Source organism: Callithrix jacchus, chromosome 9, assembly GCF_049354715.1.
Source record: "Callithrix jacchus isolate 240 chromosome 9, calJac240_pri, whole genome shotgun sequence".
Taxonomy (NCBI): Eukaryota; Metazoa; Chordata; class Mammalia; order Primates; family Cebidae; genus Callithrix; species Callithrix jacchus.
Window position 1 is genome coordinate 14,622,999 of NC_133510.1, and position 25,244 is coordinate 14,648,242.

A 25,244-nucleotide genomic window follows, 5' to 3' on the forward strand; every position below is an offset into this window, starting at 1 on the left:
TGCCTAAACTCTTTCCAGTATCCTCAGAAATCCTATATGTAGTTTATTTTACTGCAGACAGGATTAGTTTTATCCTTTCTTATGAAATCCTTAAAATACTCATTACAGTGTGTCATAGAAACTTAAATTTAACCTTATGAATCATTTCTTCCTAGACACAAAATCGAATGAAGCTAATGGCCGACAACTATGAGGATGATCACTTCAAATCCTCCCATTCCAATCAAACAAATCACAAGCCCTCCCCAGACCAGGTAAGATGGCTCTGGAATGTTTTATTGTAAACCCCATAAACTTAAATTTTGACGTGTTTTGTACTAGCATGTTGCAAATTCTGAGATATAAGTTAGAAGAAGAAAAATAGCTAATTCAGTTCTGAAAACTATTCTTAAAAAAAATTCAGTTGATTCTGAATATTTTAAGAGCAGATACTTGTAAGACTTGAATAATAAAGAATCCTTGAATTGGGTTGAGAAAAAAAATTAACCTCAGAGATACATACTAATTTTTAACTGTCTTGATTTCCTTTTTAAGGAAATAATGCCTTATTAGAAAAACAAGACTCTTTCCTTGAAAGCTTAGTTGAGGCACAGCTTAATTTAGAGGTGTTTAATTGTAAAGTATGAACTCTGTGTTCATTACCTATTAAAAGTGAAGATTGAAACTTAGTTCTTCACTCCCTGTCCTTGTGGCTCCCTCCAGCATGTCATGCTCAAGGAAAATTGTTGCCTTCAACTTCTCATCAATGCAAAAGAAACATTGATGAATCTGAAGGGAACTATATTCAATTCTAGTTTCTTGGAAGAAGGGAACTCTCCCAAAATCTTGAAAATGATGGATGGGAGAGAGTGGTGAACAGATTACCTCATATCCCATTGCCAAAAATCAAATTTTAACATCTCCATCACACCCAGCCTTAAAATATATAGCTAAGGGAAAAAAGCAGTCAAGTAATTACCTCCATATGACTAAAGCGTTGAGGAAAACTCCTGCTAAACATCTCCACTAAATAACAGCTATGGCATTGTCTTAGCAGAAGCAGCGGAAATAGTGCAATGAAAGCAGCAATAGTGTTCAAATTGCTGTTGTTTCTAAGATTCAGAAGGTATAGTCCTATTATGATGACATTTACTAAGCCAGTTGAGGCAAGTTTTGTATTTTAGAAGGAAAACAGTATCAATGTTTAATGTGGGCAAAATGGAGAGCTGTCTGCCTGGCGTCAGCAGTCCTTCCCTGCTAAGAGATCACTTTACTTTTTCTGCCTGTTTCCTGATATTTGGAATTGAATTTATGCCAATGTATATAAGATGCACGTTAGATTCCTCATGAAAACAGTTTTTTGATAATAGAGAGAACTAGATGCCTGGAGTAGGAAGAAGCAAACAGAAAGGTTGAAGGAAAAGCTAAACATAAAGAAAAACCTTCAACTTGATAATTTTGCCCAGATCTAGCCCTGAGATAGAAATGGCATCTTGGAAAGTCAGAAGAATAGAAGTATAACGACAAACTACAGTTGTTCCTCAGTATCCTTGGGGGATTGGTTTCAGGACAAACCCACTCACAAATACCAAAATCTATGGTTGCTCAAGCCCCTTATATAAAATGGCATAGTATTTGCAAATGAGCTATATACATCCTCCCATATAGTTGATTTTGCTTTGTTTTGTTTTGTTTTTGAGATAGACTCTTGCTCTGTTGCCCAGGCTGGAGTGCAGTGGTGTGATCTCAGCTCACTGCAACCTCCACCTCTGGGTTCAAGTGATTCTTTTGCCTCAGCCTCCTGAGTAGCTGGGATTACAGGCGCCTGCCACCACGCCTGGCTAATTTTTGTATTTTAGTAAAGATGGGGTTTCACCATGTTAGCCAGGCTGATCTGGAACTCCTGACCTCAGGTGATCTGCCTGCCTTGGCCTCCCAAAGTGCTGGGATTACAGTGGCCCCTCCCATATACTTTAAATCATCTCTAGATTACTTATAATACAGTGTAAATACTATGTAATTAGTTGCTAGACTTTTTTTTTTTTTTTTTTGAGACAGAGTCTCGCTCTGTCGCCCAGGCTGGGATGCAGTGGCGCGATCTCAGCTCACTGTAACCTCTGCCTCCCGGGTTCAAGTGATTCTCCTGCCTCAGCCTCCCAAGTAGCTGGGACTACAGGCACATACCACCACACCCAGCTAATATTTGTATTTTTCGTAGAAATGGGGTTTCACCATGTTGGCCAGGCTGGTCTCAAACTTCTGACCTTGGCCTCCGCCTGCCTCAGCCTCCCAAAGTGCTGAGATTACAGGCTTGAGCTATGGCGTCTGGCCTGTTAATACTGTATTTTTTTAAATTAGTTTATTTTTATCATTGCATTGTTATTTTTTATTGTTTTTTATTTATACATATATACATACATATTTTTTATCCATGGTTGGTTGAATCCACAGATGTGGAACCCGCAGATACAGAGGACCAACAGTAACTACTAATTTTGATAGTTTAGGGAATTATAATCTGTATAAGAGAGTCAAGAAATTCTCTTCTGCTACATTATGCTTATGTCTTTGTTTTAAATACTAACCACCTCTTTTTCATTCCATGCTGCTCTGGGGCATTGCCCCCTTGTCATCTCTCTCCCTATAGGATGAGGAGGAGGGTATATGGGCATAGCCAATCAGAGGCTCTTAGTTCAGCCATTTTGTTCAGAACGGTGAGAAACAGCTTTCCTTAACTATAGAAATGATTTTTGTTTGTTTTCATTTTTCTTTCTACACGGTAACTCTCACATCTCATTTCTCTGTAATTCATGAAATCCCTGGTGTGCTTTCTGTTTTTTCATTTTCACGTGATTCTTGTGTGTATTGCTGTGCTTCTGACATAGTGGGGTTTGGATTTTGTGGCTTTTTTTTCTCTCTGTGTGTTAATAGTCACTTCTGTAATTTCTTTTTATACATTTTTGGGAGAACTTCTAGGACATGTAACTAAATTTCTCCAGTTGTGATTTTATTAATAAATTACCCTTTCTAGGGTGATTTTACAGTGTCCTGGCAAGGTCTATAGTAACTTATATGAAACTGGCAATAGAAAATTGATCCAGTACTCTTGCCATTGGCCCAAGTTTGAGGTATAGTTTTAATGATGATTAACTATAAATGCATGGTGTTTAAAAAAAAAACAAACTATACCATGAACTAAAACCTCCTTTTGTTTCTATCTATAGAAGAATGAGTTCCACAGTCAGCACCTAGGACACATCCTCTAGGGCTTTGACATTACCCTCAAACTATCCCTAAAAATAGGGAGGAGCAAAGTACAAGGAGACTTTTTTTAGAAGTCATTCTAAAAATTCTTTTTCCTCCCTTTTCATGGATTGCAGGTGTGTTCAACAGTTGCCAGGACACTGTCTAGATTCTCCTTTTCAGGCCAACTGGCTGGAAAGTGTAGTCCAGCTGTGGCAGTATCTCCCCTTGATCTGATGCCCTTGAGGCTTGACTAAGGAAATACTTTTCTTAGAAAAAGTAGTAATTATGATTAATAAGTTCACACATATTGGTGGCCTTGCTCTCCCTGGATTCACTGCCCATGCTTATCAGTGATCTCACTCTTTTCGAGTCAGTTCTCCCTGAAATGTCTTTGTTTTGGTGTTAAACTGCTTAAAATGATGGGGGCATGTGTAGACCTCTTAACTTTCAAACACAACCAAGAAGGATGGAGAGGTAAGTTGTGGAAAGGGGCCCTGGACTGTGAGGTGGGAAGCTTTCCAGGTGGCTTTATCCTGAGGGCATGAATGAAGGTGAAATGCACAAGATCAACCAGAAAGCTCTTCAGGTTAGAATGCTGCACGTCAGAGAAAGCTAATGCTGAGAGCAATCAGTGTGCTAATTTATCTGCACTCTACAAGGGTAGGTATTTGTCATCATCAACCATGTGAGGCCATGCAGTAGCTGGATGTAATTTACTGGTCTCTTAGAAATGAGCATGCCTCTACCTTGTCTATTTTGGCAGAACATAGGAGCTTCTTAGCTTCCCACAGCTGGAAGCACTACATACGTGGACACAATTATATTTTTGATGCAAATCCTTTTTCTGGCGAATCAGAGGAAGGCTGTTAGTATTCTGGGAAACAGGCTCACAGGTAACTTCACCAGGAGACTAAAAAGTAAACAAACCAGCACATAAACTTGTTCCTGAAATCTTCATTTTCCTTTCTCTACCAAAAGAGAATAACTCTTAGCTTATTCCAATTATCGCACTGTTGAGCATACTGCACTAATATACTAACTTTCATTGGTTTAATACCATGCATTTACAATTAGCCAGCCATAGCTAGGATTTCTATGATATGGTGTTTCCAACTTTATAAAATGTGCTGTAAACCTCATTATATCACAGAGATTTTACCTAAAGAAATGTATGAGTGACCCCTAAAACACTGCAGAAGTTTTGACTGGCTATCCTTTACTAATTTTACAGAAAATAGATTATCTTTAAAAATTTGAACTTTTGAAATTGATGATTTACCTTATCAAACTTAAGAACATATGTTTTGCATCTGAAACATTTTCTAGGACACCAGTACATGTTGATCAAGTATGAGCCTTACTTGATATAATTCAGAGATGGGAAGAGAATCATAGACATTCTGAGCTGGAAAGGATTCTGAAGTTAGACCATTTCAGGAGAGGTGGTAAAGCATAATGCTTAAGAGTGTAGGCTTTGGAGCAGGATGCCTATATTCAAATTCTTAACACCACCATGTACTAGCTTCTGATTTGAACAAGGTATGTAATCATGCTGTACTTCAGTTCTTCATCATTAGGATGGAAGTCGTGGGGAGTAGATGAATTGTAAAACACATGGACTCTAGAGCCAGACTCCACAGCTTTGAATCTAGACCTCTCTACCTGCCCTGTGTCCTTGGGAAAGTAATTGAAACTATCTGAACCAGTTCCTTTATCTAAAAAGGGGGCTTGATAATGCCTACCTCATAGGATTGTTGGATAGATTAATAAGCTGATATCTGTAGAATGTTTTGAATAGTACTGTACATGCTGTTATTGCATGCTGCTATTTCTATTGCTCCTGTTGCCATTAACTTAGATACACCTTCAGGAAATAGTAAGTTTTCAATAAATGTTAGTTACTGTTGTTATTAATATCATCATCTAATCCAGTGCCCTCATTTTGTAAGGTCAGGCTGCAAGACAAAGATTTAAAAGTTGTGACTTAAGGTCCCCAGGCATTTCTGTGGTCTGGAAGGAATAACTAGTAGCTGACAGTAGAAGAAATAGTGAAGACATATTGATGGTGATAGCTCTCTTTCATCACCACAGGTTTGTCTCCTGTGTGTTGAGGAATTTTTTCCCTTGGGGAAACACCTTGAGTTTTATAAAGAAATTCCCTATTTAATGACATTTAGTCAGCGAAATCTTCTTTGAAAGAATTAACTGTCAGGAGCCCTCCTAAGACACACAGACTGAAGCAAGGACTGCCTCCACTCAGAATAAATGAGAGTTCCTTCATTCCTATAATCCCAGCACTTTGGGAGGCTGAGACGGGCAGATAACTTGAAGACAGGAGTTTGAGACCAGCCTGGCCAGCATGACAAAACCCCATCTCTACTAAAAATACAAAAATTAGCTGGTTATGGTGGTGGACACATCTAGTCCCGGTTACTTGGGAGGCTGAGGCACAAGAACCACTTGAACCTGGAAGACAGAGGTTGTAGTGAGCTGAGATCATGCCACTGCACTCCAGCCTGGGTGACAGAGTGAGACTTTGTCTCAAAAGAAAGAAAAGGGAAATTGGTTCTCTCTCACACTTGTTCTTCTGCCCAGACATTCATGTTAGGTGTTTTAAGTTCAGTAACTAAGTAGAATTTGAGCATGATTTGATAATGGTTATGTAACTATTCAGTAAATCACTTGAATAAATGTCTGTATTGTAATTTGTTTAAATGGCATTGGGTCTAATAGCATGAAGTCTTGTATGACTGTCTCAGTCAGCTCAGGCTGCTGTTGAAAATATAGACTGAATGGCTTAAACCAGCAGTCCCCAACTTTTTTGGCACCAGGAACTGGTTTCGTAGAAGACAATTTTTCCACAACAGGGGCTGGGAGGAGATGGCTTCAGGATGAAACTGTTCTACCTTGCTTCATCAGGCATCAGCTAGATTCTCATCAGGGGGTCATAGGTTTGCACACTGGGAGGGGTCGTAGGGCATGGAATCAGGAGGTTGGCCAAGGTCGGTTACAGAGTCTGGTGGCCTTGTCAATTGTGGCCAGAATAAGAAACAATAGAAGAATGTCTCAGGTTAGTTAGGCGCAGCAGGGGTTGATCATTTCTTATAGGAACTCATCTGGGGTGTACCTGCGGGTCACAGAGATTACCATGCCGTTCATGGCGTGGTCAGACCTTACACTAACAATGCCCAGGATATAGTAGGTCCTCAGTAAATGTGTGTGCGTGTGTACCTGTGTGTATTTAGTTAACTACTGAATTGACAAAAATCCTGAAAAGTAAAAGTAAAGTTTACATTGAAACCAGGAGCATAAAAATTGGTTGTTAGCTTTAATATCAGCACTGCTATTACTAGAAAGGGAAGATAAGAAAGATGAATAGAAACAAAAGAACTTAGAGAAATGTTGAGAATTTAAAGGAAAATCATAATGAAGTCCTGCCTCCTAAAATTTTATGCTAAGAAAATGGAGTTGAATGTAATTCTGAAATCTTTTTCATTTACCAACTGAAAATCCTTTGGGTAGAAACTTTCTTTCTAGTAACCTGTGGGTTCAGAGTCATTAAGAAGAGCAGCATGTGGCCTTTCTGGACTTTATCCTATGGAGCATTTGTGTAAACTGGTGCTAGGTCCCACCGGTAAAGGATGTACCTACCAAGGGGCTTAGAAGTTGGTCTTGGTATAAGAACATGCCACTTATTAAAATCTGGAATGGCATGCCTATAGCACTGTAGCATCCCACAACAGGATTTGGACCAATATGTTATGAGGCTTTCCTTGTCTCATTAGAATGACGTAAATATTAACACAGTCTTTTAAGACAAGTGTTGTATAACAAGTGCCTCTTTCTCTTTCAGCATTTCCTTTTCGTCTGTCTTAGTGGAGTTGTCAATGTCCTTAGCAGTTTGAAACATCCTATAATTACTCCCATTGCAAGAGTGCAACAATGGAAGTCTTAAATCTCTAGAGAATACATCTGTAGAAGGGAGGTGTTAAATTATCTAGCAGAATTAAATGATGCAGTGAATTTTACTATTTTCTTGGTATGGAGAAAAATGGTTCCAAAATCAATTTGGACGAATATCAGGACTGACTTTTGATATGACAGACAAGGAAGAATTTGATCCTCTATTTTCAGAAGTGGATCAGAGATTTTAGCAAGAAGTTTCTCTCCTGGAATGCTTAGAAAAGCCAGTAGAATTCAAGAAGCACAAGGATCTAGCTGCAGAGAATTAGGAGGGAGAAAGTGAACATTTATTAAGCATTTACTATGGGCCCAGCACTTTCATATATCTTATCTCATACAGAGCTCATAGATGTTAAATAATTTTCCAAGATTACACAGCTAACAAGTGGCACATATTTAAACCCGAGACAGACTCCAGACCCCCTGCTTTTTCCATTACACCATACCAAAAAGAGGAGTCTTCCATTTTCCTGTCTAGTTCCTTGGACATAGTAATACTCTGTAGAAGCATGTTGAATTCAATTACATTTCTAACTGGGGGAATAACAAAATGGGTTTTGCTGGTAAGGAATGTCTGTAGGTAGCCCAAGACAGCCCCTCACTGAAAGGAAACTAAGCAATTTCTGACTTCACTGATATTTTTTATAAATGTGACTAACCAGGAATCTAGTGAGGAATTTGGAACCATAGAAGGAAGAAAACGTGGGTCTTGAAGGTTGAGTAGTTTGGGAAGATGAAACAGGAAAAGTATTTTAGGTAGGAACTAACTTCAAGGAGGTTCCAACCTAAGAATGAGAATATGATGTGTAGGGGCTGGAAGTAGCCCCTATATATCGTATTTTCTCCTTGAAGTTAGTTTCCTCACCAGCCCCTACACATCATATTCTCATTCGTAGGTTGGAACCTCTGAAAGAGAGGGTGTTTGTCCTTTCATTGGTTCCATGGTTATCCCCCACCCACACTTTGTGTACCTGGGCACCCATAATTCAAATAGAATCATTACAAATGTGAGGAGTTGACAAGAACAGTTACATATTGAGCTTTACAGAGGATTAACATTAATCAGCTTCCTTTGGACATTGTCTGAATCACTGTCTTCTAAGTTGATTGCCCCTTTATCTAGTTCTGTTGCTTTCAGGTCCTAGTCAGAAGGTGGGCTTTCGAACCAGACTACTTGCTTTCAAACTTCTGTGTACCTCACTTTATTTGTAAAATCAGAATAATAACATACCTGTCTCAGAGGGCTATTTGATGATTGAATGAAGTAATATAAAGCCCTTAAAACAGTGCTTTGCATATCAATAGTTGCTCAGTTAATGTTAGCTATTAACTGGCTTTAACCTGAAGGCACAAGCTGACCACTTTTACAGCATTAATACCCTTCCCACTTTTCTCTTTCCCCTCCCTTCCTCACTTTCTCTGTCTTCCTCTTGGCTCTCTTTTAATGGGAGGATTGAATAAGAGTTTCTTACTTTTCAATTCTGGATTTAAACTATTCTTGTACCACCTGAACTCCAGTTTAATAGTGTTTTCTCTGTATGCTCAGAAATGTCTTTAACTAGTTTATTGTTTGAACTCGGTACACTGTCTGCTTTCTGCTTTTCAGTTTTCTCTTCTACCCTCCTCTCCACAAAGAAATTTAAAATCCTCATTTCTGCTTTTCACTATTTCCAGAGGGTTTGCTCCCTTTACACCTCATCCTTCTGTCCTGGATTCTCACTAGCTGTCTCAGAATTCTGCCTTTTGCTATTAAAGGCCAAGCTTTCCACCAGCCCTTTTTGCACACCATACTCAGCACATTCCTTCTGTGGGCCCCCATCTTCTCTAAGCCCCATCTTCTCATGAGCATGTACCGAAACACACAAACCGCGCTCCCCTCTCCCCGATCCCAAGCAGCTTGAACCTGTGTCAAATCAAAAAAGATTTTAGAAGCCAGGCACAGTGGCTCTTGCCTGTAATCCCAGCAGTTTGGGAGGCCCAGGCAGGCAGTCAGGAGTTTGAGAGCAGCCTGGCCAACATGGCAAAACCTCATCTCTACTAAAAATACAAAAATTAGCCAGGCGTGGTGGTGCGTGCTTGTAATCCCAGCTACTCAGAAGGCTGAGGCAGGAGAATCGCTTGAACCCAGGAGGCGAACGTTGCAGTGAGCCAAGATCATATCACTGTACTCCAGCCTAGGCAACAGAGGAAGACGCCTTTTCAAAAAAACAAACAACAAAGAAAATGAGTTTGGAAAAGAGAGTTATTTTTGGCAAAGACATAAAGACTAAATAAAGACTAAATGATGGGTGATACTAACAGTTACCATTTAAAAACACCTACTAAGTGCCAAACAAGGAGTTGTAAGTTTATAAGCACATTGTAAGCATGTTTTCATTGAAACCAATATAACAATCCTAGGAGATAGATACCATTTTCATTATTTTACTGCTGAGGAAACTGAACCATGGAGAAGTTAGCTAACCTATCCAAGTTCACATACCCAGTAAAGAGTAGAAGCCAGATCTGAAGCCAGATATGTCTAATTATACCACAGTTTGACCTACCTCTGATAAGAAAACATAGCTAGAAGCATTTTTTAGAGAGGTTATTATGCTTTTTTGTTCATTCTGATTATAAGAGAAAGGAGAGTAAATGATGGGATTCAGAACATACTAACCCAGAATATGGGACCTTGGCACTGGATAAAACAACAGAAGCAGGAAGGTCTCTCTGACCTTCCCCTCACCCTTCTCTCCTGAAGCAAGCTATAAAAGAATTTTCTGACCTGCCTTTAAAGTAAGTCATAAAACCTTCATTGCAGAGGCACCCACCCTATATCTGGAGGAAAAGAATGTCCTTATCTCTGAAGACAGAGGAACACAAAGAACAACAAACAGGCCTTGCTGAATTTCCCCCAGTTTATTACCATTAGATTATACCCTTTTGTCCTCAAATCCATTTCTCCATGACTGTCTACTCTTCATCTTAGTATAAAAATACACAGATTTTCTCTTTTTTGAAGTCGTCATTTCTTTCTTTCTTTTCTTTTTTTTTAGAGACAGCGTCTCTCTCTGTCGCTTAGACTGGAATGTAGTGGCATAATCATAGCTTACTGTAGCTTCAGACTCATGGGCCAAGGGACTCTCTTGTCTTTGACTCCTATGTTGCAGGGACTACAGGCATGCACCACCATGCCCTGCTAATTTTTGTATTTTTTGTAGAAGCATAGTCTCACCTTGTTGCCTAGACTGGTCTCAAACTCCTGGGTTCAAGCAATCCTCCCACTTCAGCCTCTCAAAGTTCTGTGATTACAGGCCAGAGCCACAGGTGCCCGACTGAGGTCTTCATTTCTGAAGGCTCCCATGTTACGTAAAATTTACAGTAAATAAATATGTCTTTCTAATCTCTGTTATAGGGTTCTCCCCCATTAACCCAGCAATGGATGAGAAAAGAAAATCTCTTCTCCCATAAGAATATTCCCATAAGAATATCCAATTATAAATAATGAAGACTATCGATAAACTCCTTTTAAAATCTAGCTGAGTAGAAAGGGACCCCATGATAGCAATGTATGTATGTTACACTAATTTATGACTATTCTCCTAAGTGTTTACCTTAATCTTTCTAATAATGCATTTTAGGATTAGTATACTACAAATGTACTTTTTCTTCAAAATTATAAATCCTGGATACATTACTTTGTTGATATGACATACCTCTCTTGCTTCAAATGTCAATACAATGTAGTGTAAGAAGCCTCCAGGAATGTGTTCTTTTTAAAGCTGGAACTCACATCCTTTATTCTATCTAGTAAACCATCTCTCAGGTCTCATTCTTGAGAAGAAAAAATACAAGCTGACAATAAAATAAATTTCTACATTGACATTTATTTTTCCCTTAATGTTTTATATCAGAATAGAAGCTATGTTTTTCATCATTTCATTCAAAACATAAAACCTTGTGAAAAACCAAAGTAACGGAGGAAATGAGGAATTGTTGTTTAATGGCTATAGCGTTTTAGTTTTGCAAGATGAAAAAGTTCTGGAGCATGGTTGCACAACAATGGGAATGTACTTGAAACTCCTAAAATGTGAGCTTCAAGTGGTTAAGATGGTGACTTTTATGTTACGTGTATTTTACTACAGTTTAAAAACTTTCCTAATTAAAAAAGAAGTAATGGTGATTTTCTGGCAAAAAAAAATGTATTCGAAATATGCACTGAATATTATTTGGAAAATTTTTCTTAATGAAGAGAAAGGGCATATTTCTCTTTCCCAGGTAAATATTTCAAGGCTTCGAAATGGAAAAGAACTATCGTTGAGACTTTTATTTTAGGCTTTTGCTCTCTGCTTGGGAACAGGACTATTTGTTTATTTAACTGGTTGCTTTATTAGCATAATAAAGTATTACACTGTTTGTTCTTGACTTGAACTGCTTAGAAGTCTTTAAAAAAATCATTTGCAAAATTTATCATTTTAAAATATGTTCACATTCAGCATTTCCCTTTACAAAGTCACACACCTATACCTTTTGCAAAGACCGAATATTTAGGCAACTTAACTGCTACAAACTGAACTTTTTAATAAATTGAAGCACTTTTCATTCAACAAAGATACAAATTTCGTGACCAACTTTTAGAAATTACTCTGAAATCTCTTAGAAAAAATACTTTTAGAAAAATACGCTGAACCAGGTACTAACTTTTAAATAATTTTCCAACATCAATTAAATGATTTTTTTTTAAACATTTTTTGTTTTGTTTTGCAAGGTCAAATTTTTAAGCAAAACCCTGCAGGAGAGTTATCTGGACCTCTTTACAAAATGAGTGTATTTCTTTGTGAGAAGAACAGTGTGTGGAGGGTAAGGGTATGCAATTATTGGTTTACTTTCCCAAGCCTAGTGTTTTGGTTTGTTTGGTTGTTTTTTTTTTTTTGTTTTTGTTTTTTGGTGGGAGGGAGATTGTGGGTTTTTTTTTTTTAATTGTAAAGCATACTATTGTTGTATTTAAATCTTTTATTATGATTTTTTTATTGACATCTAATACTTTTATGTATTTATGGAGTACAGTGATACAGTGATATTTTGATAAATGTGTATAATGTGTAATGCTCAAATCAGGGTAATTAGCATATCTGTCACCTCAGACATTTATCATTTCTTTGTGTTGGAAACATTTAAAATCCACTCTTCTAGTTGTTAATTATAGTCACCTTATAGTGCTATAGAACACTAGAACTTGTTCCTCTTGTCTAGCTGTACTTTTGCTTGCTTAGTGGGTTCTTCTCACCCCCTGCACAGAAAAGCCAATACATGGAGACAGCAGCATTGCAGTAGAGAAAGAGTTTAATTATCTCAAGGCAGCTGATCAGAGGACAAGACATATTTCTCAAATCCACCTCCCCAAGATTTCAGAGGCTAGGGTTTTCCAGGATAATTTGGCAGGCAGAGGGCTAGGGAATGAGTACTGCTGCTTGGTTGGGATTGAGATCATAGAGGTGTCAAAAACTATCTTCATACACTAAGTCAGTTTCTAGATGAGGGTCACAGGACCAGTTAAGTCAGTTCCTTGGTATGTGTAACAGGTTCGAGTGGAGTCAGTTGGTTGCCAGAATGCAGAAGTCTGACACATATCTTAAAGACCCATCTTTTAGGTTTTATAACAGTGATATTATCTATAGGAGCAATTGGGGAAGTTACAAATTTTATAACCTCCAGTTACATGACTCTTGAGGAGTAAGCAATTATAGAAAACTAAGCTAGGGAACAATGGCTGATTATCATTTAACTACACCTACATCTTAGCAGAATTCAGTCTTTTTCCATAATACTAACCTTGTGGCCTTTAATTCATCTTTCAAAGATGGTTTCAGTCCCCAGAGGGGGTCAGCTTGCGGAGGGACTGTTATCATCCTTTGCTTCAAAGTTAAACTATAAACTAAATTCCTCCCATAGTTAGCTTGGCCTATGCCCAGGAATGAGCAAGGGGAGTTAGCTTATGAATTTAGAAGAAGATGGAGTCAGTTACTTAGATTTCTGTCACTTTTATAACTCTTGCAAAAGCAAATTTATATCGATTAACCCACCTCTGGCTTTCCCCTTCCCCCTACCCTTCCTGGCCTCTAGTAATCACTATTCTACTCTCTGTTTCTATAAGATCAACTTTTTAAGCTTCCATGTATTAATGAGAACCTATGGTATTTATCTCTCTGTGCCTGGCTGTTTCACTTAACATATTGCCCTCCAAGCTCATCCATGTTGCTGCAATGACAGAATTTTGTTCTTTTTTTTTAAAAATCACTAAATAGCATTCCACTGTGTGTATATATATGCCAAATTTATCCATTCATCTGTTGATGGACGCTTAGGTTAATTCCATATCTTGGCAATTATAAATAGTGCTGCACTAAACATGGAAATACAGTTATATCTTTGATATACTGATTTCCTTTTCTTTGGATACATACCCAGTGGTATAATAGCTGAATCATATGATAGTTCTATTTTAGTTTTTTGAAAAACCTCCATACATGTTTTCTATAATGGCTATTCTAATTTACATTGCCTCCAACAGCTTGTAAGACATCCTCTCAGCATTTATTTTTTGTTGTTTGGGGATTTTATGTAATAGCCATTTTAATTGGTGTGTGATGGTATCTCATCATGGTTTGCATTTGCATGATGATTAGCAATGTTCAGCATTTTTTTCATATACCTATTGCAAACTCAGTATAATTTCAGTTGGGAGGCCATGAGGCTAAGGCGGCTCCAACGCCTTGAGTTCCTACATAAACAAACTGAAACCCAACTCTTTGCAGACAGTCATATTCTAGGCTAATCAGAAACCACCAACTAACCCCCTACCTATGGGCTCTCCAATAGTTAAGTTTAACCAATCAGGAATTGCCTGGCTAACCTCTAACTAGGGACTTTCCACTGGAATGATCTAAAAAGCATTACTGCCCCACTTTAACCAATCAGAGATTTTCTTTGCCATGCTTCTGCTTTCACCTTAGAAAAGTCTTCTCCCAGTCTCTTCATCAGAACCCCCAACCACTTATGGTCTAATGCTGCCTGATTCATGAATTGCTGTCTGCACAAATAAACTCTCTAAAATTTTAATTTGCCTTTATCTTTGAACACCTGTTTAATCTCACTGTGATCACAAACCATACATTGTATTGTTTTAATTATTTTACATTTTTGAGACTTTTGTTTTATGGCCCAAAATATGATTCAGCTTACTGAATATACCTTGTGCTCTTAAAGGAATGGTATCTTTAATTGTCACATACGGTGTTCTATAAGTATCAACTAGGTCAGGGTGTTGATAGAGTTTGTCACATCTTCCATGTCTTCACTGAATTTTTGTAGAGGGAGAGGTCTGTTAATTGCAGAGAAAGAAGCATTCAAATCTCCAACAAAAATTGGAGATATTTCTGTTTGTCCTTTGAAGTCTTTCAGGTTTTACATTGTATTTTGAAGCTCTGTCTGGAAACTCATTTATATTGTTGTATACTCCTGATAAACTGACCTTCTTATCACTATGAAACATCCTTTTTCATTTTTAGAAATATTATTTGTCCACTTTGCCTGTCTTAAATCAGCAAAGGATTCTACAAAGTGACAGTAAAAATAGGTGTAAGTATTATGTAACAAGTAATAGGCATTCAGTGGATACTTGTTGAATATTGAATTTTAGTATTTTCTGGGTGGCAGATTGTCAGATAATGTGGTTTTGTGTGTGTGTGTATGTGTGTGTGTGTTCTTTTTTAATAACCTATTTTTTAAGTTTTGAAATGGATGAGAGGCTTTGAATAAAACAGTACACACTTTAGGAAGTTAGTTATCTCCAAGGTTGACTGAGCATTGGTCCTAGCCTTCTAATATCTAATATTGAAGGAAGAAGCAGCTCATAATGACATAATGAATGAGTAGACAATCTAGCTGAAATCTTTAGCGAAAAGAACTAAACTATTGCACATACAATGTCAGATGTTTTCAATAGAGGCAGAATAGAAGGATTAGAGCAGGTCAGGAAGGGCAGCTTCATAAATACATGATCTTATGACCTTTGCCTACATTTTTACTGCTTTCCTGATACTTAAACCAAAGCTCATTGTCTATATACCAACACAAGTACAATTCTGTTCTGTTCTTTAGTTGTTTAAAACAAAGTGGTTACTCCGTATCACTATTTAAAAAGAGTAATTGCTCATGTCTCTAAAAGAACCATTGGAAACAGGAAAAAAAAAAAGAGTAGTTTTTCTTAATTCTAAAGCTCCTCAAACCAGTGGTGTCTTAAGCAGGAAAATAGGAGAGACTCATGCAGCCTTAAGGAAGCTCACTATAATCTTCCCCTTTTCCTCTCTTGTTTCTTTATCCCTAGAACTAAACAAACTAAAACTGGTTTTGACATTTGAAAAAGAAGTAAACACTGAAGTAATCCTATGTGATTCTCTTTACCCAGCCGTCTGCTAAAAGTATATCTTCAGAAGAGCTCGATATGTATGTAGATACACATAATCTATCTCTACTCCTCAATAATAGCTAACTAACACATAGCCAAGGAGATGTCAGAGTAGCTTGAGACCTCAAGAAGCTTTTTCTTAAAAGTTTCTTAAAACCTATGCCAGGTGCAGTGGCTCATGCCTGTAATCCCAGCACTTTGAGAGGCTGAGGCGGGTGGATCACGAGGTCAAGAAATCGAGACCATCCTGGTCAACATGGTGAAACCCCGTCTCTACTAAAAATACAAAAAATTAGCTGACCTTGGTGGCACGTGCCTGTAATCCCAGCTACTCAGGAGGCTGAGGCAGGAAAATTGCCTGAACCCAGGAGGCGGAGGTTGCGGTGAGCCGAGATCACGCCATTGCACTCCAGCCTGGGTAACAAGAGCGAAACTCCATCTAAAAAAAAAAAAGTTTCTTAAAACCAAAGAACTTTTTTTTTCCTTTCATGTTGTTCATTTGCCTGTTAATTTTTTATGAGGAGTGGGGATTGGAATAGCATGCTACTGCTTAGAGGAGAACAGGGTTATTCTTTCTGCCAGGAGTATTATTTCTTTTAAATTTGTGTTTCTGTTGCGTAAAGAAAACTTACCTACTTCCTGGAATATCAAGCACATGCATAAGTTTAGTAGGCACTTAACGCTGGGTTGTGCGTGGTAGTTGACAGTGAGAGCGCTTTTTAGTGTGATGGCATAGCCACATCTCTTGTGGCTATAGGAATATTTTCCCATTTCAGTGGTTGGTGACCTCTTCTGTATTCTGCTTTCTTCCCTTTCCCCATAGATTTAGAGAAACTCTTGACAGAGCAAAGAAACAAACTTTCTGTACCAGCATTCTCACCAGCCCAAATTCCTGAATCTTTGACTCTACTAAAACATGCCAGTCATCTGTACCTATCCAGCCTTTTCTCATAGCAAGGACTGGAACAGAAAAGGAATTGGTTACAGTAATCATCATTCCTCTGTGAACAAAGGTCTCATGCAGTTATTTCTCCTCAATGTGATTTTGGCTTTACAGAATGACTGTGGGACAATGTTGATCTGTTTACATGACTTAGAGCTTTCAGCACAACCTTTAACAGCCAAAGTTACTTTTTTTCTGACAGACTTAGTATTAGGATCAGCTATCATTTTTCTGACCCTAATGCACTGAGCTATTAAATTCCTCAAGGTTCAGATATGTCTGTTTTTCTGTGTAACATGAATTATCCAATAAAAATGTAGGCGTCTACTTAAAGTAATAGAAAAAGCATTGAATCAGGGTCAGAGACTTCAAAGTAATTCATTAACCTCTTGGTACCTCCGTTAATTCATCTCTGAAATGGGTGTGATAATAACTATCCTACTTTTCTTGAGGCATCGGTGTAATGAATGTGAAAGTAGTTTGTAAATCCATAATTTGCCATATAATTAATAGCTGTTGTTTATTAACCTGCAGGTAACCAACATGTACTTCTGTATACCTTTTGCACAGTATCTGAAGTCTAACACAGGGAGTTTTTAGAACATTGTTTTTTTTAAGTCGGGGTTTTACCATGTTGGCAAGGATGGTCTCGATCTCCTGACCCCATGATCCACCCGCCTCAGCCTCCTAAAGTGCTGGGATTACAGGTGTGAGCCATCGCACCTGGCCCTTTTTTTTTTTATGAGATGGAATTTCACTCTTGTTGCCCAGGCTGAAGTGCAATGGTGCGATCTTGGCTCACTGCAACCTCCATCACCTGGGTTCAAGTGATTCTCCTGCCTCAGCCTCCCAAGTAGCTGGGGATTATAGGTGCATGCCACCATGCCCGTCTAGTTTTGTATTTTTAGTAGAGACAGGGTTTCACCATGTTGGTCTGGCTGGTCTCAAACTCCTGACCTCAGGTGATCCACCTGCCTCGGCCTCCCAAAATGCTGGGATTACAGGTGTGAGCCACTGAACCCAGCCTTTAGAACATTCTTTACAGTTAAGGTAAAGTAATGTCAATGGGAGCAGGCTATAGTTGTTTACTAATGTTGGAAGATACCAGATTTCTGTATTTTTAGGGTTAGTCTCTCTTCTTAAACATTAAAATTCTCTAGAACTCAATTACTTTTGGATAACTTGCAGAAATTCCCAGAATTCTAGGATCTTTGCTCTAGACAGTGTTCATATAATATGGTATGGTAATGTATAATACTATTTCAGATTTGAAAGCTCTGTCAACATTATCATAGCAATGGAATGCTGCTTTTATTTCCTAATTCTACGCCAGTTTTTCTTACCATGTTCTGTCTTTGTACCTCTAAATTCAGTGTATCATTCTTTTTTTATCTTCATAATTCAGAGTGGTTTGTGACTGGGCCAGATTTTGTCTTCTACTTTTTTCATAAAAAGCATTTTTTCTCCATACAAGTATGAGAACCATTGGGATTCCTTCAAAACAGCTATGTCTGCCCTCCTTCTAGTGCCCCACTAGAATATATATGTCCAGAGAGCTGCAATGCTGGGGACACTACAGGCAGGTTTATGTATTTTATTCTCAACTAGGTTTTCTCTGATAACTGGACACCAGCCTAGAAGTGTCTCAAACCTGCTTTTACCTACTCTTTGTGTTCTTAAATCCCAGACAGACCCTTCCAGAACTAAATCACCATCAAGACAAAAGTATACTGAATTCCACTTTCCCATTGCAGAAGCTGACAAGAAAGGAGTAGCCCTAACATGTTCTCTCTGCCTGGCAGACACTACACATACTGTGTAAATTACTATTGGGGGCCTCCTTTGTGTGAAATCTAGGTGCCTCATTGAGGCATATCAGAACTTTTATAAAGGAAGTTGGATTGAAAAAGAGATTTATAGTCAACAGTAACCACATAATTTGGAAAATAGAAAAGAAAAAGAATCGACCATAATCTCACCACCCTCATGCAGTCTCAGTTGATATTTGGTGTATCACAGATCAGCATTACTGTTTTTCTTTTGTGGCACTGTCATAATTGTGATACATGACAATAGTGCACCTATAAATTTCTGTCTTCTATTTTTTTAAGTATATCACATCCCACCTATAAAACTGGCAAAATATATTTTCTTTTGCTTCCCCTACAGGGCAGCTGTATTATTTTGAGGGCCCTTTAACTTAGTGGTAATGAGTATGCTAATTTGAATTCAGCATGGTGGCTAACTGCCCACTAGTCACTTAACCTCTTCTCTAAGCCTCAGGTTTCTCATTTGTTAAATGGCAATCATAAAACCTATACCAAAGGTTATGGTGAGGATGAAAGGTAATAATGTAGTCAGTGCACTCAGCCCTTTGCCTGACATATAGGACATGCTTAATAAATGACAGTGAGGGTGCCATTGAGGCAGAGCCTCTTAGGCTCCACAAGTTCATGGTAAGTAATTTGGGGTAGAACCTTTCACTTAATATATTTTAAGACATCATTTATAGTGTTTCACAGGTAGATCCTGCATTTCTGTGGTTTCTGTTGAATGATTTAAGGTAACATTGTCCTGTGACTCACTTGACTTCTTAGACTGAAAATTATATAGCATTTTATGTATCTCAGGAACATAGGCACTCAGGTCTTTGGGTTCATATCTTAATGATTAGGAGCATTTTACTAATGAAGAGCTGTCTTCCACTATTTGTTTTATTATTTGTGAGTTAGATATTCTTCCTAGACAACAAAATATCTTTGTACTTTAAAAATAAAACTCTTATTTCTTGTTTCTCACACAGTCATCTGAAAATATGGGGATGCTACAGAGCTTAATAAATACTTGGGTTTTTTTGTTTTTGTTTTTTGAGACGGAGTTTCATTCTTGTTACCCAGGCTGGAGCGCAATGGCGCGATCTTGGCTCACCACAACCTCCGCCTCCTGGGTTCAGGCAATTCTCCTGCCTCAGCCTCCTGAATAGCTGGGATTACAGGCAGGTGCCACCATGCCCAGCTAATTTTTTGTATTTTTAGTAGAGACGGGTTTTCACCATGTTGACCAGGATGGTCTCGATCTCTTGACCTCGTGATCCACCCGCCTCCACCTCCCAAAGTGCTGGGATTACAGGCTTGAGCCACCGCGCCCGGCGTAAATATTTGTTATTAATCTTTTGGTTTCTCCTTGCACCCTAATAGGTTATCCTGTAATCTGATTCCATTCATGTGTATCAGTGTCCCATGCTGATCTTAGCTCCAGTCAATACCTAGTATGCGTTCTAGAATATTATATAATTCAGTTCATTACTCATGTCTTTCAGCCTATGATTTGACCTTTTTCTAATACCAGTTTTGGAAGACAGGCCTGACCCTTGCATATCATATCACATTTTGATTTTATAGAGTTGTGTTGTGGAAGATATGATTCAACTCACGTTTTATCTGAAATGTTAAGCAGCAAACTCATTACGATAGGACTCTATGGTACTGCTTTCATTAACTTGCCCTCAACTCCCCGCTAAGTTACTTTCTATACACACTCTCTGTTTGCAGGATTACTATCTGTTTTGGGTTAAAGAAATATTTTCTTAGACACAAAACTGCATTATTAACCAAAACAAAAGAGCTATTCTCCCTGATGTGTCTTCCTTCTTCTTCTTCCTGATCCTAGGACAACGAGGCAAAAGTTTCCAGCTGCTGGATCTGGCTTGGCATTTCTGGGATAAATTAAATGAGCACACTTGATTGAGGTGTAGCTGGACTGTATCACTGGCTTCCTATTATGCCAGGAGATCAAAGCAGAGCACAAATAGAGGCTTGGTCTTTAAAATATTCAAAACAGATGGCTTGTTCTTTTTGGTGAAAATTCAGGTTTTAAGGCAAAACACTTGTTAGCAAGACTTCATATCTTTTCATTGAAAGATAGTCACCACTGAACACATACCACTGTTTCTTCCTGAATTTCAAGACTAGCATCACAAATTTTTTGCAGGAGGAGGGATTTGGCAAGCCTAGAAAGGTATCAGACTGTCTGGGTTTTCATGTGAATAGAAAATAAATTATTACAATTTTGCTTTTGGCATTCTAGAATCAAATGAAAACATCTTATATTTGGTCCCATAATCATTTTGTTGTTGGGTCACTATTTAAAAATCTAGCGTCATATTGTTATTATCTTCTAAGAATTGAACAAGGATGTTTATCTCTGTTTTTATGTTTTAACTGAAAGTACATTCTCCACACTCTTTTATCGTTTACATCTGAGTCCTCAAGTGTATGTAGAATAATTCTGTAACTGTGATATAAAACTTTTATTATTTTGGCTTAAACTGACTGAAATGAGAAATAAGATTAATTCAAAAATATTATGGGGACATCTACCATGTGCCTAACACTTCATTAGGTACATGGTAAAAAATACATGTTTCAAGACATTGAAACAAATGCTAAATGATGGATTTCTCCAACAGAAAAAAATTATACAAGATGCAATAGAAAAACCCAGGTCTCCAAAGAGATTCAGGGGTTCACAGAGAAGGTGACACTTGAGCTAACTTTTGAAGGAGCAATAGTAGGCATTTGCTAGGCAGAAATAATTTTAGACAAAGATATTTGCAAAGATAATGAAGCATAAACAGCATAACAAATTTAGTATATTCTTGGTAGCTCATTCTAGATAGTACTTAGGGTGTATATCAATTATATGTTTCAACATAACACATTACCCCAAAGCTTGGCAGCATAAAACAACAATAAATGATTTTTATCTCAATGGTTCCTATGTGTCAGGAATTCAGCAGCAGCTTAGCTGGGTAGTTCTCACTTGGGGTCTCTCATGGGACTGCAATTATGTAAAACCCTCCCTGGGGATAGAACAGCCAATTCCAGGGTTGCTGACCCACAGTTTGTGCTGCCTATTGGGAGGAATATTCAGCTCCTCGCCGTATGAAATTTCTCCTTAGAGCTGCTGGATGTGGTGACATGGAGGCCAGCCTCACTCAAAGTGAAAGGTCCAAGAATTGAGAGCCAGAAGCTACAATGCCTTTTATGATCTAGAATCATAAGTTACACACCATCACTTCTGCAACATTCTGTTCCTTAGAAGTGAGTCACTTAGACCATCCCTTACTAAGTGGGGTATTAAGGCTTAGGCGCCACTTTTTGAAAGAAGGAATGCTAAATAATTTTCAGGCTTATTTTTTAAATTACTACAGGATGTCAGAGAGGGAGAAACAAGCCATTAGGTGGGTGCAGTCAGCAGCAGGTGGATCGTGAAGATGTTAGCATGCAATCTGTAGAGGATGAACAGGTGGAGAAGGAGGTACACGGGGCAGTGTACTGGAAACAAGACAGCCAGTTCAGAGCTCACTACTTTATCCTGGAGAGGGGTGCCAAGGGCCTAAATGGGTGCAGTGATAAAAGAGTTTAGAAGTGAGAATATGTTTATTATCAAGAAGCCCTGGTTCTTCCAGGGAATGTCCCAGATGGTTTCCAGTCTCTCTTGGTTTAGAAAATAGAGATCACCATCTGAAAGCCCAGTTATAATTCAGAAAGTTAACTTGCCCACAGGAACTACTCAGGTAAAACCAATGAAATAAAGCCTGAAAGTTCTGTAACCAGTCCAGGGGAGAAACACGAGCTGTGATGTGCTGATGCTGACTGAGAACTTAGCTCCTGGTCATCTTTGCAGATCAAGTCACCTCAGGATTTTGAACTTCTCATTTAGAAAGTTAGGCAAGGAGAAGGGGGTAGATGATCTCTGAAATTCCTTCCATCTTTTGTATTCTGTACTCAGAATAACCACAGGATGCTGATTTGATCCAATTAGTGTTTTAGACTTGTCTAACCTTGAGAACATTTGACCAGTAGAAACATTTAACCTGTTCAGAGATATTTAATGCAAGTTATACCAATGTCAAGGAATTTTTACTGTTTTCTGGAGCTGAAACAAAGTTAATATCTTGATCAATTTACACGTGTAGTTGAAAATGTTCAGATTTTTAAATTTTCTTATACTATGGAATCATTTTAATTCGTTTCAGTTCTTTTTCATATTTAAATTGTATTATTTTATTTATCAGAGTTTTTTGGTTTTTTGTTTCTTTTTGAGATGAAGTCTCACTGTGTCACCCAGGCTGGAGTGCAGTGACACAATCTCCGCTCACTGCAACCTCTGCCCCCCTGGTTCAAGCAATTCTCTTGCCTCAGCTTCCCGAGTAGCTGTGATTACAAGTTCCTGCCACCATGCCCGGCTAATTTTTGTATTTTTAGTAGAGATGGGGTTTCACCATCTTGGCCCAGCTGGTCTTGAACTCCTGACCTCATGATCCACCCGCCTAGGCTTCTCAAAGTGCTGGGATTACAGGCATGAGCCACCACCCCTGGCCTATAGATTTTACTAATTATAACTTCCTGCAACTGTCAGTTATTGTTTTATGCCTATTGTCAAATCCAGTGTTCCATTTAGCCAGGATTTTATTTTGTGTTAATATTATTCTTGATACAAGGAATTTTCATTGTGAATGGATATTTAAGATAGTAATTTTTTAAAATAATCTGTTAGAAAATTATAAGAATTTCTTCTTCAATATTATATTTCACCTATTATCTGAGATCGGTCTATTGTGGAAATTGGCAAACATTTTTTAATTATAGTAAATAGTGTATAGTTACACTTTTTGTTTTTTGTTTTTGAGACAGGGAGTGCAGTGGTACAATCGTAGTTTACTGCAGCCTCAACCTCCTGCCCAGTCTCAAGCAGTCTCCTACCTCAGCCTTCTGTGTAATTGGGACTGTTGGTATGCACCACCTTGCCCTAATTTTTTGAACTTTTTATAGAGATGGGTCTCCCTATTTTGCCCAGGCTGGTCTTGAACTCCTGTGATCAAGTGGTCCTCCCACCTCAACCTCCCAAAGTGCTGAGATTACAGGTGTGAGCCACCAGGCTCAGCCTATAGTTATGCTTTGCAAAGTATGTACTTCCTGTCAGAACAATTTAACTCTACTGTTGTGGTGTGAAAGCAGCCATAGGTAATATGTAAATGAATGAGTGTGGCTATTAACTAATAAACTTTAGACAGAGTAACTTTTTCCAGGTCTCCTACCTAGAATGTAACCTTGAAATCAAGCCATACAATGTGTCTCCAGAGCCCATGCTCTTCACCTCTGTATCACTCTGTAGTTCTGCTCTGTTGCACAGAACTATCAATACTGTGCAAAGATACCATAACACATAAGTGATACAAATCTGTCTCTAGTGAGGGTAGCCTCTGAGTTAAAAAAACAAAAACCAAAAAAACTTTTTTCACCACAGTCTCTGAAGTTGAATACCCAGTCATTAACATGATGTCATCAGCCAAAGGGCCTGCATGCTCCTGGCTCTACAGAGTTTGGATGGGTCCTATTTCTGGCCATAGCCACAGCAACCACATTGCCTTCCCTGGTAACTAAAGGATTGACTACTGTGTCTGCATCCACTGTAGTACTGTAAGGTGCTGTGATGCCACAGTAGCTGTTGCCAAAGAAATGTTCAGGTAAATGCAATTATTAGTTTTTTTTTTGTTTTTTTTAGACAGAGTCTCACTCTGTCGCCAGGCATCAGTCTGGAGTACAGTGGCACAATCTCGGCTCACTGCAACCTCCACCTCCCAGGTTCAAGAAATTCTCCTGCCTCAGCTACAGGCACACCACCACACCCAGCCAAATTTTGTATTTTTTAGTAGAGATGGAGTTTCACTGTGTTGGCCAGGATGGTCTTGATCTCTTGACTTCGTGATCTACCTGCCTTGGCCTCCCAAAGTGTTGGGATTACAGGCATGAGCCACCACACCAGCTAATTTTTGTATTTTTTAGTAGAGACGGGGTTTCACCGTGTTGGCCAGGATGGTCTCGATCTCTTGACCTCGTGATCTACCTGCCTTGGCCTCCCAAAGTGTTGGGATTACAGGTGTAAGCCACCATGCCCAGCCAATGCAATTATTAGTTAAGATTATAAGATGCAGAAGATCACCTAAATTAATTTAATTCCAGACCAATTTAGAAATTCGATGAGGGAAGTAACTTACATAGAGCAGATAAGGGCAAGCATCCAGGCAAACAGCTGTGCTTTCCTAGAAGGTACAAGTTGTAATTGCTCTAAGAGATGGCAGGATGTAGAAGTCCTAGTTCAGATGAGCCTGGCTCCAGCCAATCAGACATTTCGTAGCTATATGCACGTGTGTTTTAAATAGCATGTTAACCTGATGCTTTATTCTTGTGTACAGAAATATATAATCATTGAGACAGAATGTGTTAATGAAATCAGGGGAAGGTAAAAACCTTCATATACATAGAATATACAGCACTGAACTCACAGGTAGTCTCAGGCACACACACCCACCTTAGAATGGCTTTGCAGTATTCCTTGAAATGCTGCATCTGGGAAATGATGTAAATGGTTTGCTAGCTAGAGGATTATTAATTAGAAGTGTATCTGAGCAATGGCATGAGATTTTATTGCTTAAATGTACAAGATGACAGAGGCTTTGCTCCCTGTGGCTGGTCCAACAAAGGTTTTCTATTTCCTGTCAGCAGTAGCATCTCATGCAAGAAGATTACAACTGCTGAAGCCCACAAGGCAACTGAGTATGGAGAATTCCTCAAAACTGTATGTTGTGTCTAATTGGGC

The 25,244-nt window shown here is 38.5% G+C and overlaps 1 protein-coding gene across 32 annotated transcripts in view; it reads left to right on the plus strand.

Moving 5' to 3' along the window:
• Positions 1-25,244, plus strand: part of ERC1 (ELKS/RAB6-interacting/CAST family member 1) — a 518,863-nt gene that overhangs the window by 422,791 nt on the left and 70,828 nt on the right. For 16 of the 32 annotated variants that reach the window (XR_013522487.1, XR_013522495.1, XR_013522490.1 and 13 more), the window contains 2 exons: positions 156-254; positions 2,627-2,693. Coding sequence is in view for 16 of the 32 variants with exons in the window: in XM_078338382.1 (XP_078194508.1) it covers positions 156-254 (99 nt within the window). In the remaining 16 variants the exon portion in view is untranslated. The remainder of the gene's footprint in view (positions 1-155; positions 255-2,626; positions 2,694-25,244) is intronic. The other 16 variants (XM_078338382.1, XM_078338386.1, XM_078338385.1 and 13 more) reach the window with 1 other exon arrangement.